The sequence below is a fragment of the Takifugu flavidus genome, chromosome 21, assembly GCF_003711565.1.
Source record: "Takifugu flavidus isolate HTHZ2018 chromosome 21, ASM371156v2, whole genome shotgun sequence".
NCBI lineage: Eukaryota > Metazoa > Chordata > Actinopteri > Tetraodontiformes > Tetraodontidae > Takifugu > Takifugu flavidus.
Window position 1 is genome coordinate 9,639,453 of NC_079540.1, and position 13,995 is coordinate 9,653,447.

At 45.9% G+C, this 13,995-nt stretch overlaps 2 protein-coding genes across 9 annotated transcripts in view; one reads left to right on the forward strand and one right to left on the reverse strand.

The window, feature by feature from the left end:
- Window positions 1–859: 859 nt before the first annotated feature.
- Window positions 860–4,129, reverse strand: LOC130518114 (probable thiopurine S-methyltransferase). 6 transcript variants are annotated; one of them, XM_057020470.1, is made up of 10 exons: window positions 3,988–4,006; window positions 3,413–3,525; window positions 2,755–2,884; window positions 2,171–2,263; window positions 1,954–2,086; window positions 1,727–1,779; window positions 1,570–1,644; window positions 1,337–1,422; window positions 1,220–1,264; window positions 860–1,028 (listed from the first exon to the last, which is right to left on the reverse strand). In XM_057020470.1, the coding sequence occupies exons 3-10, from the start codon at window positions 2,850–2,852 to the stop codon at window positions 910–912; spliced, it is 702 nt and encodes a 233-aa protein (XP_056876450.1). In that variant the 5' UTR covers window positions 2,853–2,884; window positions 3,413–3,525; window positions 3,988–4,006; the 3' UTR covers window positions 860–909. The 6 variants fall into 6 exon arrangements, with proteins under 6 accessions (XP_056876450.1, XP_056876446.1, XP_056876449.1 ...); XM_057020466.1 differs by lacking the exon at window positions 3,413–3,525 and having other exon boundaries at window positions 3,988–4,129; XM_057020469.1 differs by lacking the exon at window positions 3,988–4,006 and having other exon boundaries at window positions 3,413–3,899.
- Window positions 4,130–4,302: 173 nt separating this feature from the next.
- ext1c (exostoses (multiple) 1c) overlaps window positions 4,303–13,995 on the forward strand; it is a 53,947-nt gene continuing 44,254 nt past the window's right edge. Inside the window, exons 1-3 of one of the 3 annotated variants that reach the window (XM_057020463.1) lie at window positions 4,303–5,375; window positions 12,496–12,684; window positions 12,776–13,849. In XM_057020463.1, coding sequence (XP_056876443.1) covers window positions 12,903–13,849 — 947 coding nt within the window. In that variant the 5' untranslated portion in view covers window positions 4,303–5,375; window positions 12,496–12,684; window positions 12,776–12,902. Of the gene's footprint in view, window positions 5,376–12,495; window positions 13,850–13,995 lie in introns of all 3 variants that reach the window. The other 2 variants (XM_057020465.1, XM_057020464.1) reach the window with 2 other exon arrangements.

Below are 13,995 nucleotides of genomic sequence, written 5' to 3' on the forward strand. Positions count from 1 at the left end.
GGACAACACTTTTTTTACACAAAACCACTCGGAGCCGAACGCTTAATGGCTGCAGACATTCGAAGACGACCCTTCCTCTTCCAAAGGCTTTCAGTGAAGATTCATTCAGGTTTTTCCAGCCTGAAAAGCAGAATCTTGTTCTTTATGATTACAAAATTCCACAACAGCCTCTTTGTCCAAGATAATAAAACCCCAGGTGGGTTAAAGGTAGAGAGCTGCTGGTGTCTTCATCCACCGGGTCCAGTGCAGAAGAGAACGGGCCAAAGCCACAACATCTCCTGCTACTAAATAATTCATGGGGGCCACTAGACGTTGCTCCAGCATCAGACTATTTCTGGCTGAGATGTTCACAGACGGTGAACTCGTGTTCACGCTGTCAGCTGAACGCCAGCTCTCAGTACACGAGCAGAAAGCGTGTGGGATGTATCAACCATCAGATGTTTCTGCTCAGTTTTGACCTGAAAATAAACCCAGCATTGAACAAACGGGGCACAGACCAACAGAGCTCAGCTGGAAGGAAGAGCGCACAGTGCCAACAGTTAAAAAGAGGAAGACTCTTCAGCAAAGAGCCAAAACTCCAACTCCTTAAGCTGAAATAAGGACTTCATGAGCTTCTTTGGAACATTAGAGTAAAGAGCTGACCTGTCAGTTCTTATTCCAACTTACTGAACTCATCTTTAGACTCGGATCCAATAAAGCTGACAGCTGCCTGGACAGTGTTACTCCCATTAGCCTTTCAGAACTCTCCTACCGCTCCTTTCTGCCTAAGATGTCAGAGGAAGCAGATGACAAACACCAGAGAAATGGATGTTGAGGAGTTGGAGCTCGTCGTCATGCAGAAACAGAAGATTCTAAATGCTTTTGCTCAGATAGGAAGCATTCACCGTTTTAATCATCAGCGAGACATTTTTAAACTTTCTTTAAAGTGACGAGGAACACGTTTTCCGTCAGGTAGTCTATATTCCAGCTTCGGTGTCTCTCTGTCATGGCGTCCACTGACTGGAGAAGTTCCACGTCACAGCTGGGACCTGAGGAGACACCAGTCAGATAAGAACCAGTAGATCTGGACCATCTGATGGAGCCCTCTCTCTGCAGAGAGGATCCTGGAGGCTTCATCTCACGCTGATCGCAGTTTGATAAAGAAACTATTAAAATATCGTTTTTGATCAAGACTCTGTTTTTGAGGAAGGAGACCTTAATAATTCTCAACAACACTCACCAAACAGGCTGTGGACTTGCTCATCAGGCACAAGGAAAGGGGGCCCTGAGGTAGAAGACTCATCAATTATCACCATCCCAAAATAAACAGGATTATCTGAAAATGCCTGATTGTTACCTGGATAGAGATCAGGATTGTACAAGAGCGTGTCCAGAAGATATCTGCAGTCTTGTGCCATGAGAGAGGTGAGTAAAGCAGCGTACCTGTGGTGTCAGCACAGAGAAACTGGTGAAAACACTGGATCCGAAAATCATCGGTGGCATCGGTGCAGGATGGACACGTTCACATCCTCCCACTTTGAGCAGCTGTTAGATTTTAAATCCCTTCAAGAAAGGAAGTCCTCTTCCTACTTTTCTCTGTCTCTGGGGTTGATAGCCACGAGAGAGCCCCGGTCCCAAATAGCTCCAAACTGCCCCTCGATGGAACTGTGACGTTTAAGAAGAACATTGTTTATGCTGTAGACCTGCACATCCTCTGCACATCCTTCCAGATCGGCTCAGATCCTACCTGCTGAACTTGTACAGGTCACACTGATAAAGACAGATGTTTTTCTCTGAGCTCTGCGGAACACGGACAGAGCGGGTTAAACGTGCGCATGTTCAACCTCCACGTGTTGAAGTTTTAGTTTTAGTCATTCCCGCTTCATGTCTTCCCCACATTTACTGGCACAGATGAGACAATTCTCTATTATTGCATTAATATATATCAAATATAGGAATCAGGCTGAAAGTAACCTTGTAAACTTTTGCTCCAGGTATGGATGGGACAGGCTCCTCGCTGTAGGCTAAGTTGTTCTCCTCAAAGAACTGTTTGATGGCTTTTTCCGATATCTCCACTCCGACCACTGAATGGCCCCTGTCTGCTAACCTGGGAGCCACACAAGAAGAAACTGGAAATAGAGCTGCAATGACAGGCGGCGTGCACGGGGAACAGCGGCACACGTTTACGTACCACTTCATGTCTACAGCTTTACCACAGAGAGGGAAGAAGAATCGGACTCCTGGACGCCCAGCAAGAACTTTATCGATGTTCAATTCCAACATTCTGGGAAAAAATACAGGAATCAACAACAACAACAACAACATGGTTTTCTGAAGGTCAATGGGACGATTTAATAAACTTTGCATGTCCTCTATCTGAGATCAGTCATATAAACAATTGATTTTGCATCTTCTTTCTTCCACCCATTCATCAACCTACTGGCTATGTGTGTTGGTTCCAGTATGAACCGGAATTGTTTCACTTTTGTGTGTTAAATGCTGCTTTCAGCTTGCTGATATTTTAAAAAGAGCAATAATCCATAAACTTTAACTGGGAGCGTTAATATCTGAATGTATGTGCACCCTTATTACATGCATCCCGTCTCTCAGTGATTACAGTGCTAATTTTAACCCATAATCTATGCATTCATGTGAAATATAACTTAATTATATTAGGCGGGACTGGCTGAACAAAAAGGAACCCTGTTTGTGTCAAGCATCACGTGTCGCACTTCAATTATTACATTTATTTGTTACATAATAACAGTCTGTTACTTGTGTACTTGCGGCTGATGGAAACCAGTTCTCCCATCATCCCAGCGCTCTTCCCATTCTCCCACCGCCATGACGCGGTTCGCCTGTGGCGCCAGCATGATGGATGGCTTCGTTTGCTTGGCTTCAACCTCTGCAGCACGAAGGAAGAGATTTACTACTGACCAGCAGTCAGCATGGTATAGGAAGGAATTTATATATCTGGTAGAGTGGAAGCCGCAGCCGGAAGTAAGAGTGGGGTCAAAGGTAATGCACATACTGTGTACACAAGGAATGAATAACATTCACTGATTTAACCTACAACAAATCCGATTAAACAGGTACGTTAGCTATGAGCGGGTCAATATCACACAAGTTGTATGACACGGAAAATAGGACTTACTTCTTTAGAAACAGATCTAATATAGGTTAAGAAACACAGCAGGAAATAACATAGAGCGTAAAACTAAACTTACGAGCGCTCGGGTGAAAGCAACAGACGAGATAAGTGTGGAACTAGTAACACCCTGAATTTAGACTGACAGGATATAATTAGATACATTTCTACATACTTCACTTTTAAAAATGCATACTTATACAATATTGAAGTAATTATGCTATTTATTATAATATTTTAGATGTTTTGAGCTAAGGTAATAAGATGTAAAAGGAAATTAGACACCTTGATAGTCAAACTGAGGGATCGACTACAACTCTCTGAAGAGCGGTGTGGGAGGAGCCTAAGGTGACATTCACGTACATCAAAAGTATGGGAAAGCCCAGCGTTTTGCCACCCTGCGAATAAAGCTTGAAGCGGATCATTCGTGCAGGACACTTATGCAATAACTTAACTAACAAAGAAAAATGCAAGTAATTCTGACGCATCTCTGCTGTAACGGTCACAATATATATTACATATTTTGTTACTGTTAGCATTTGTAAAATAAATTATAAACCGATCTGTACAAAAGGATCATTTGTATTCATTAGCCTTATTGTATATACGTTGGCCGTAAGACGTTTTCACGTAAATACAGATTCTACTAGTTAAATAACCTACTTTTTTTTCCTTTTTTTAAAAAAAAGGTAATTCGGCTTTAAGGTAATTCTAAAATTAACAACAAAAACATCATTGACGCATTTAAAGCCGATTAAAATTATTTTCACCCTCCGTTTAAACTAAGCTCACAATATTAGTTTTGAATCATAATGCAAATTTACACCATTTAGTACGTTAATGTTTTTTTCAAGAAAAACCTGTTGGAACAACTGTCCTCTTGAAAGTCTGCCCAACGTGACGCAGTGAGTGGAGCAAAGTGGAGCAAAGTCTTAGATTTATCACTAACAAATCATTACACGATGGGAAAGGAATGAACGCAAGAATGATGACTTTATCCGGAGAAAGGGGGCGCAAGAGTACCGGGAATCCGCTTTGTTGTTGACCGGATGTTTTTGTAACCATAATAAAGAAGATGGGAATGCTTTATCATTTATTGCTATGAATTAATCTATAATAAACTGAAATCATTTAATAATACCTCGTTGAAATTAGAAATTCATCTCGGGTCAATAAAAACAGAAGCAGAACACCGTGCACGGGGATGTGCGCCAGGCCTCCTTTGAGAGAGATGACAATGATGCCACCTTTTTGGCTGCACCATCTTCATCAGCACCAACACCATCAACAGCATCTTCACTGTTCCGCTAAAATGGATGCGCCCCCCTCGCCGCGCTGTGCCATCCAGATGTGTGCCGTGCGCGTGTGTTTTCCTTCTGAGTCGACGTGAGCGTCTGCAGCCTCCAAACCAATCAGCGGGGCCCGTGGGGCGGGTCGTACCAGGACGGTTGTGGATCAAGAAAATGGACAATTTAATGCCGCGCGTTCATCATTCATTTCCCCCGACGCTGCGCTCCGATATTGGGATCATTGTGGAATTCTCGGCTGTGGCGTGAAAGGAGGAGGGAAGCGTCTCGGCTTGACGGTGAGGGCGAGATCCTGCGGGGGGAAACCGGAGCGCAGGACGGATCTGCTCTCCGTGCTCAGGGGACGTGCTCATTGTTGACAGAACACAGTGATAGTCTTTGTTTTTAAGAACCACTCTGGAATCATTTCCTCAATTCCAAAGGGAAGCTGTCGGGAATAGCACCGAACTGGCCCGCACGGTGTGAGCGCGCACATGAGGATGATGTCGGCGTAAAGTGCAAGGTTGCACTTGTGGGCAGCGTGCACGGCAGCGCACCTTTGTCCCAGGCGCCGCTCAGATGTTCTCAGCTGCGAACACGCAAAGCTAAGGAAGCCCGCGAGGTGAGGGCAAAAGAGGGCGTTTAGTGAGCCGGATTACGATGGAACCGCCACCTTCTAACCTGGTTGACAGTCTGGTTTGGTAACTCAGATCCGGAGGACAGACACGAGGGGGCGGCGGGACACCCCGCCTCACGGCATTTTCACGGACGCGCCGGATAATGGTGCGCGTATTCTCACCGCGCCAGACTCGTGTGGACGCCGGAGTGGGTTCACCTCCGTTCGGAAGTGGCTGTTTTGAGCCTCTGGGGCTGCGATCCACGGCGGACTGATCCGCTGGTGATTCCGGAGCTCCAACCTGCTGCTGCCGCCTGCACCGGAGCTGTGGATCACTGGGTCACAGGTAGGCTGGGTGGGGAACGAAGGAGGTCAGCTGGCAAACTGGTTGATAGTGTTGTTGCCCATCAGAGCAGCTGTGGGGAACCAGGTTCTCCAGAACATCCGGAGCTGTAGTGATGGGGGAGATAATGATGATGATGATCGTGGCTCTTCCACCTTCTAAACAAACTTGCTCTCCTCAGATTGTGCCTGTCCTCGTGCTTGTGTTCCTACAGATGACTGAGTTTGCGCTGTCAGAATCCCGTCACCAAATGCACAAAAGAGCACATTCATATGCTAAACCATTTTTTTTAGTCCCGCATACTCGTAAAAATAAATGATTGACCTTCTCCTGTGACATTAATTTGTTCCCACTTTGGAAGTCAATGTGAGAGGAGACCAGTCTGAATGTGGGCGTCACTTGTCACAGGCTTGACAGCGCATTGAATCAAAATGCAATTATAGTCTTCTTGGCTCTCTTGCCACTAGTTCCATTTGAATAAGTGCGTTTGGATTGATTTGAGTTTACCAGAAATATTATCTAAATGTTCAAAACTGCCAGCAAATATGAAAGGAGAGGATTGGAGCTGAGGGCTCGTTGTTCGTCCGCCTTGCTGTTGGCCAGCATGCTTTGTTTGTGAGAGTTTCTGGTGTCGCAACCAGCACCCCAACAGAAAAGAACCCCTCAGACGGCGGTCCATTCTTCCAGCACAGCCGCTCGGAGGGAACTGCGAACTGGTTCCTCGAGGGTGAAACAGCCTATTGACACATCTGTAACTGCTGTAAACATTTCCCTTATGTCATGTACACTGTTGCAGATGCCACCATGTGACCTGTTAGAAGCTCCTCTCTGCTGTCCACACCCATTTTATATAGAACGTGTGTCTGCATGGCGACCGTCTCTTATCTCTCCTTTATTGCAGCGCAGATTATTGTCTGTCTTAGTGTTTATTGTGTGGTGCAGGTGAGCTGTGCAGCCTGGAGGACAAATGCTCCACCCTTGCTCTAATACTTAGCAGACATGGTGCCTGGAGCTTTGGGGACATCTTCGCTCACTATGAGATCCCTTTTTGTTTGTCTCCCGCTGCACAGATGGACTGTGGGTTGCAAATTCCGCAGAGAATCCTAAATAATGTTGCCGCCATCAGCACAAACGTCATCTGTCTGAATGTAAAAGTTAATGGGAAGTGGAAGCAGAAAGATGATAAATAATAAAGGTATAAAAAGCTCCGCTGAGGATAGAAGAGAAGCGGGTTGTCAATCAAGCCATGGCTAAAAGAATCACAAGACTTCTGTTACTACATTAACAGGCTTTTTTATCACTTTAAAAAAAGAAATCCTTTCGTTCCGAGAGAACTAAGTTGTAGTTCCGTTCATTCGCATGCATGCAACACATACAGTAGTATCTAATATCTTAAGAAATAAATGCAAAAATCCTCGGAGGGCTGACAAAGTTCGTTGCATCGACTGATTAAATTTCTTAGTTATTATCTTTCCAGGGGAAAGGCTGGAGCATCCCAGAGCTAAATAAAGCATTGCCATTATTTCCAATGCAGCAGGAAAGCCCCAGTGCATCCTGATAGGAAACCGATTCCATCTGATCTAATGGCAGCCCTCTCTCCTTAATGGGATCTTGCTTTCACGATAATTCCCTCCCTGGTGATTAAAAGAAACTCCAATTTCATTGAAGCATCGGTCGCTCCAGACTACATTTATTCCTTTCATTATTACAGGGGTTGAGAATATCAGCGTGCAGCCTTTAAACAGTATTAACCCCGATGACTCACCCTGCATATTGATCGTTCTCATGCATTTTTCATTGCACTTGAGTAAAATATGTAGTTATATTCAAGTTGTTGCGAACAGGAACGACACAAGTATATATGAAGGTTGGAGAGCTGGAGATGCTGCTGCAGGTGATGCACCAACGCAGTGCAGAGCTGGTTCAGTCTGGATTTTCTTCTGCTTTATTTTGGAAGAGCGATGGCTTTAATCTCACCGGTCAGATATCGCGGTCGTGCTACTAATTGAACCCTGTCTGGTATGCGCCTCATCTTCCTTATCCCAGGGTCAGATCGTATATCATCACAGCGTCGTCAAGGTCAGATTGTTTATAGGCTGATCAGATCCGAGCTGGCCGATAAGAAGGCCTCCAGGTCGAAAGTCTTCGCTGATAAGGTGATTCGCAGGCAGGGGGACGCACTGGCCGTGGAACCACTTAATGGGCCAGATGGGTTTCTCTCCGCTCCGGCTCTTCATGGTCGGCTGTGAGGCGCGCAGCCTTGAATGCAGAGATGTGCACGCGCTCATCGGTGACCTCAGCAGACCCGTCCTGGAGCCGGCCTTACCTGTAGTTCCGGCCCAGGTCATTTTGTGTTAAAGACGCGTGTTTTAAACCTCTTAATAACTGCGTCTACCCTCTATATTAGTTCTGGTAATTAGCCCTTGTGGCATTGGAGGGCAGCATATTGTTGAAACATAATTAATCAACCGGGTTTGTAATTATGCCGGCATTGGGAGCGTGCATGTGGTTGCAGGGCCGGGCGCGTCGCTTGCCTGTAGCTTCGGGTAAACATCTTATTTACCACACTGCAAGCCTTTTAAGTCAGAGAGAGCGAAGATGTTTTTCTCAATGTCAAGAAGAAGAATGTGTTGGTATTCATTTTATGAAAATGGTCTTCTACAGCTAAGCTTGTTTGCCTCAGTTGATGTTCTGGTCGGGAGGTGGGCCACTTAATGAAAAACAAAACCAACAAATCCTCCCCAGCAGCTGCTTTTAGACCAGAGGAGAAATGCTCCTTAATATACTGTATTCCCATCAGAAGCCATTTGTTTTGCACATTTGTTTTCGCCTTTATTCATGTCACTGCTTATAAATGCATGTGGTGTGTGGGGGTGTGAAAAAAAACACCTCCATTTTAAAGGGCAGCGCTTGGGTGAGGGCAAAATATAGAACACACATCACACCCCAGTTGTAAGCCTTTAACACAGGTGTGTTAGTGGAGACCGCTCCTGTTTGGTTATTGTTTGTTGGACTCGCAGACCGACCGAGGCGAATGCCCCCTCCACCCCCACATCCCCAGCGCCTCCATTGTGATGTCATACCCAGATCGAGCTGCTCGTCTGCAGCTGGTCGGAGCGCTAAAGTGGACATTTTGGGTATTTTAACACCTGCCTTCAGATGATGAAGATGATGGGATTAATGGACCAAAACGGGGCTATACTAATAATCTGCTCCAAGTCCAGGTGAAATAAGCCCCACATAAAAGGGTTGTATTTATGTAAAACTTTCAATTCAATTCTTAGGTGACTACTAGGTTGGGAGAGGATGGAGAGAGCTTTTCCTCTTCAGTGGTACCTACTCATCTACCTGGATCTACTTACTGGTTCCTGGTGCATCTTTAATCCTCAATGATACTTGATTGATTACAATTACTCTGGTCAGCCAGAAGGCAAACCTTGATTAAACATTAGTTGTTACCAATCCAGCACTCCAAGCAAGCAGAGCTGATGAGATCTGTGGTGAGTAGATGCACTGCAGAGGCCAAAGAAGAGGTTTCATTCAGAGGTGAAAGGATCTACAAGCCTACAAAACACAAACGACAGTGCGGCCGTCCGCTGCTCCCTTAATGACAGAGTTTCTGTTTAATTTTAGCTGAACCAACATGTTCACCTCGCCACAAGTGTTGTGTTTTCGTCAGAACACTTCACTTTGCAGGACTAATACGTCGCCAGTGGAAATGCGTGTATGCCAGATGTGTGTTTAAGTATAGTTTACACACGCTGGACATCAGAGCCGCACCAGTCAGTGAAAGTACCGGCTGCCAGTGAACGCTGTATTTAGGGCTTATGTTGGTGCATAGCGGGCTTCCATGCTTCAGCTGGCTTGTCTTTATCCATATCATTTGGGACAGAATGGAAATCTCATTTTCTAGGACTCTGTCCCATTTACAACCTGCGATGGTCACGTCCCAAAATCCTTCCAGACCAAAAAAAAGATGCCGTTGTGTCGAAGCAGACAGTGAATCCACCACCCCGGTGCTTGGGGAATTCCTTTCAAACTCATGTCAGACCTTCAGCAAATTGAAATTGAAATTGAATTTTGCCGAAAATTGACCCGGCTAACCCTTTGGTGAAGGAAAAATACACAAGCCATTCATTCATTTCAAAGCCCACCTTTTTAAATTTCCTGTGAAGTGCAGCAGCATCTGCTGCGTAAATAAAGTTCATGGGTAGAAGATGTGATGGGAATTTTCAATTCCATTTACCTGAATGGCTTAATAGAGTCCCTCAGCAACAGGCAGGAATAGCTGGGGGAGGCCCTGATGGCTGCACAGAGGCAGCAGGAAGTATGGGGACTGAGCGCAGCTGTCATCTATGAACTATCCATCCATCATGTCATTGTCACTTAAATGGATTTCATCCTCACGTCTTCTCCTCTGGGCTGGTTCCGTTCTCTCTCTCCTGCGTATTAAACTTGCATGTGCTCCAGACAGATGGGAGCAGCGGCTTCAAAACTATATTCCATAAACAAGTCCTTCTCCCTGCAACAATTGGTCATCCATAAACATGCAAGACAGTAAACGGATACTCAGACGGTCCCCAGCACAAAGCGACGGGTGCATTAAAGGTCAGCAATAATTATCCGAATTGTGAGTTTAATCTGCCACAGTTGTTGTGACATTAAAAAAGAAACGCCACATTGCCTCCGCCCACTGTGGACAAAATGAAGACAAAATATTGAAGGTATGAAGACTTCCATCTTGTGCTGTTATCGAGTATCTGACCACGAGCAGAGTTGCATATTTAATAACTGACACCAAGCTAATGGTCAAAATGCCCTCCTGCTCTGGTGATACAGCTCCCACTTTGTGTTGCTGCCCTAAAATTACACACTTGCTCCCCTTTTGACTTTCTGAGAGCTGAATCAGCACTTAAATCAAACCTTCTGAATGTTTTTTCTGCATGGAAGGTGAGCAAATGATCTAAGAACCGTTGGCCTTGCAGAGTGTTTTCCACCTGTCTGTGATTCAGTGTTACGGTCCCCTATTCTTCATGCAACCTTCCCCCGGGGGACTCGGGGGATGAGGCAGGAATAATTGAAAAAGGAAAGGAGCAGAGAAAAGGTACTGTTCCTATATGTAGCCCTGCAGTCAGCTCCGGGAGGAGAGAGCGGCCAAACGGGGAGAAGATAATGCAATAAATGAAAAATGGAGAGCAGGACATGCAGCAATTAAAGCGGAAAAAGCCAATGACACAGCGTGGGGGGGGTGCAGCCATGTCGCCTTTGCTCGAACCCTGCCCTTCCTCTGTCAGATGATCTTTGGTGCCTGTCACCCAACCGTAATGACGCATCATTGATCAGCCAGACCTCTCAACCACTTAAAGCCACTTAAATGTATCCGTACATCCACATGATATAGAAATGACAGCCATCATAATTCTTAGTTAATGGCCACAAACTCAGAATTGTGTTTATTCTGATCCTGTCAATTCCTATCAGCATCATTCTGTATCTTTTTGTAGTCTTTTTCTTTTGTTTTTTGCCCAAGACTGACAGCCAATGACATGAAACTAAGTAGACCAATAGAATTGATTCCTCCCACACCATCGCCATTACTAGTCGAATGATACCTTCCATCCAACACCTTCTTCCACTCACTATAAATTATCCTCAAAGCCACAAATCAGTGGAGCAGATTGTGCAGCCTTCCCCGAATGGAGCCTTGACAATGATTGAGGTGTAATTGTGTGCGTTGGTGATCAAGGCGAAGAAAGAAAGAAAATCAATGCCTTAACTAAAGGAGTTGGTGAATTATTGATGAGGAGTATGTAATGGGATCTCACGTTTTTCTTCCTCCTCATGTTGAACTGCTGGCTGTTCAGGCATTTCCAGGAGGTGCCCACAGCACCACAGACGAGTTCGATGAAATACTTCCCTGTATAATAAAGAAAGGACTCTCAGGTCTTGGTGAGAGATTCACTGCCCCCTGTTATCCTGGGATTTTGGGTTCTCATTCTTGAACTTCTCTCCAGAAAATAACTGTTTACAATGAAAACTGTTCAATTCTTACGAAATCAGTGTCTAAATTTTAGTTTTGTGTGTGTCATTTATCACCAAGTGCCATTTTGATTCTGTTGATCAAGACTAGGTGCACGTTGAGGCGACGCTAAAAACAACACTGTCAGCTCGCGTCGCAGCCCTTTTCCTACCTTTTCAGTTGGAAAAATGAGAAGTTTGAGTGTTTACCCACATCTCAGTATGCTGTTTGTTTGCACAGAGAAGGCAGACATCACTTCTGCCTGGCTGGAGTAGAGGCAGAAAAGGAGAATGAGCGGTAGAGAGCAGCCAGGTGAGACCTGAAAGCTGCCTTTGTGTGGCAGCTGGCAGCGGGAACACTGCCTTTCACTGTGGAATACACCCCTACACACACATACTGTACTGTACATGCTGGCCTTATTGGAGAGGCCGTTTAGCCAAGAAAAAACGTTAAAAACCGTTACAAGCCGGCTCCGCTAACAAAGACAGCGCTCAAATCCAAGTTTAACGGACTTTCAGAGCCACAACGGCGTCTGTTCTCTGCTTCCAGAGCTACATTTTAAACTCCCATCTTTTCTCTTTCGCCTCACCTTGACTGCATCTGGCACGGTTCAAACAGAGCCTGAAGGACATGAGAATGCCACGTCCTGTCAGTGGAAAATGCAGCTAATATCAGTCAGAAATGATCCATCTGCAAGGTCTGAGCAGCTTTCATAAATATAAATTTGTAATTAAAAGCCATCTGTGGCATTTTGTGAGATCATCATCATCGTCATCATCATCAGAGGTGTATGGGATGATATTTATAATTCCAATAAATGCCCACTGATGACATCAAAGCTCTAATAAAAGCAATTTCGGTGTTCTTTCAAGGTTTTATCATAGTATATTTTATAATATCAGTCAGGGCAGCAGATTTGGTGTTAACGGCCTTTTCAGTTCCCATTTGTTTCATTTAATAAAAGCATCTAAAAGTGCGAATCCTCGAGTGTGTCCAGTGTTATTCATTACAGCCTAAATTCTTGTTAGGGTGTCTGTGTCAGTTGGAGGACATCAATTCTGCCTCTGTGCTGATCTGTATTCTTGTTTGTTTACTTCTTTGTAGGAGGGGCCAGGCACCATGAGGCTGCGAGCCTCGCCGGAGAAATCACCTTTCATCACACGCAGCTAGACGGGGCAGCAGAAGACATGCACGCAGACGGAGGAGCGGCACATGCCACAGTGGAGACCGGCTAACACACACGTCCGACCACAGGGGAGAGCAAATGGGGAAGAGACTGGAGAAGGGAAGTCGGTAAGTCAGATTTGGTGATTCTCAATGGCAAAGTGGACTGGGCCACACTCAGAGGCAGTGATGTCCTTGTTACCACATTGTCCTCCATTAGAAGCTCCCTGTTAGAAGTCACAAACCAGTCGCCCCCCCTGTGAGGCTAGAGAGCTGAGGGGCAGAGGAGAAGAGAAGCAGAGGACGCAAGAGAGGCCGAGCTCAACGAGGAGACCGTGACAGGACCCATGCAGGCCCGTAAGAAGTATGTTCTGCTGGGCTTGTGTGCGTGCTGCTGGCTGGTCCTCTTTTACTGGGGTGGAGGAGTCCAGCTCCGTGTGTTCCGCATGCTGACGAGGCAGCGGGGCGAGGTGGTGCGCCCCTGGCCCAACTGGACCGACCGAGCCTTCCTGCCGCGCTACGCCCACCTAGATGAACTCCAGACAGACCCAGGGATGCCTGAGTCTTCCAGCCAACGGCGTCAGGCTTGGTCCACTGTTTATAAAGACAGTCGCTGTCGCATGGAGACATGTTTTGACTTCTCGCGGTGTCGCCGTAGGGGACGGGAAGGCTTCAGGGTGTATATCTATCCTTCTGAGAAAAATGATCGGATGTCAGAAAGCTACAGGAAGATCCTGACATCCATATCAGAGTCGCGATACTATACATCGGATCCCCATGAAGCGTGCCTGTTTGTGTTAGGGATAGACACCTTAGACCGGGACCAGCTCTCAGGTCAGTTTGTGGCCAATGTGGATGAACGTATTCGTGGCTATCCGCTGTGGAATGATGGGCGGAACCACTTGATCTTCAATCTGTACTCGGGCACATGGCCTAACTACACAGAGGACCTCGGTTTTAACATCGGACAGGCCATGCTAGCCAAAGCCAGCCTCAACACGGAACATTTTCGCCAAGCGTTTGACGTCTCCATCCCACTCTTCTCAAAGGATCACCCGCAGAAGGGTGGCGAGCGGGGCTGGCTGGTGAGGAACACCACCCCGCCTCAACGAAAATACCTGCTGATGTTCAAAGGGAAGCGCTACCTGACAGGCATCGGCTCCGACACCAGAAATGCTCTCCACCACATCCACAACGGGAAGGACATAGTGTCGCTGACGACATGCCGCCATGGAAAGGACTGGGAGAAGCACAAAGATGCTCGCTGTGACCACGACAACCTGGAATACGAGAGGTAAGTCCAGATTTAAGGCTGCTGAATTTTTCTTTATTCGTAAAAATCAGGGTTATGGAGTCTGTTTTATTTGGCTGTAAGATGTCGCTGACTTAGTATCAGCAGAATCTTTCAGTTCTCATTGTTTATTTCTCTCCGTTAATGGC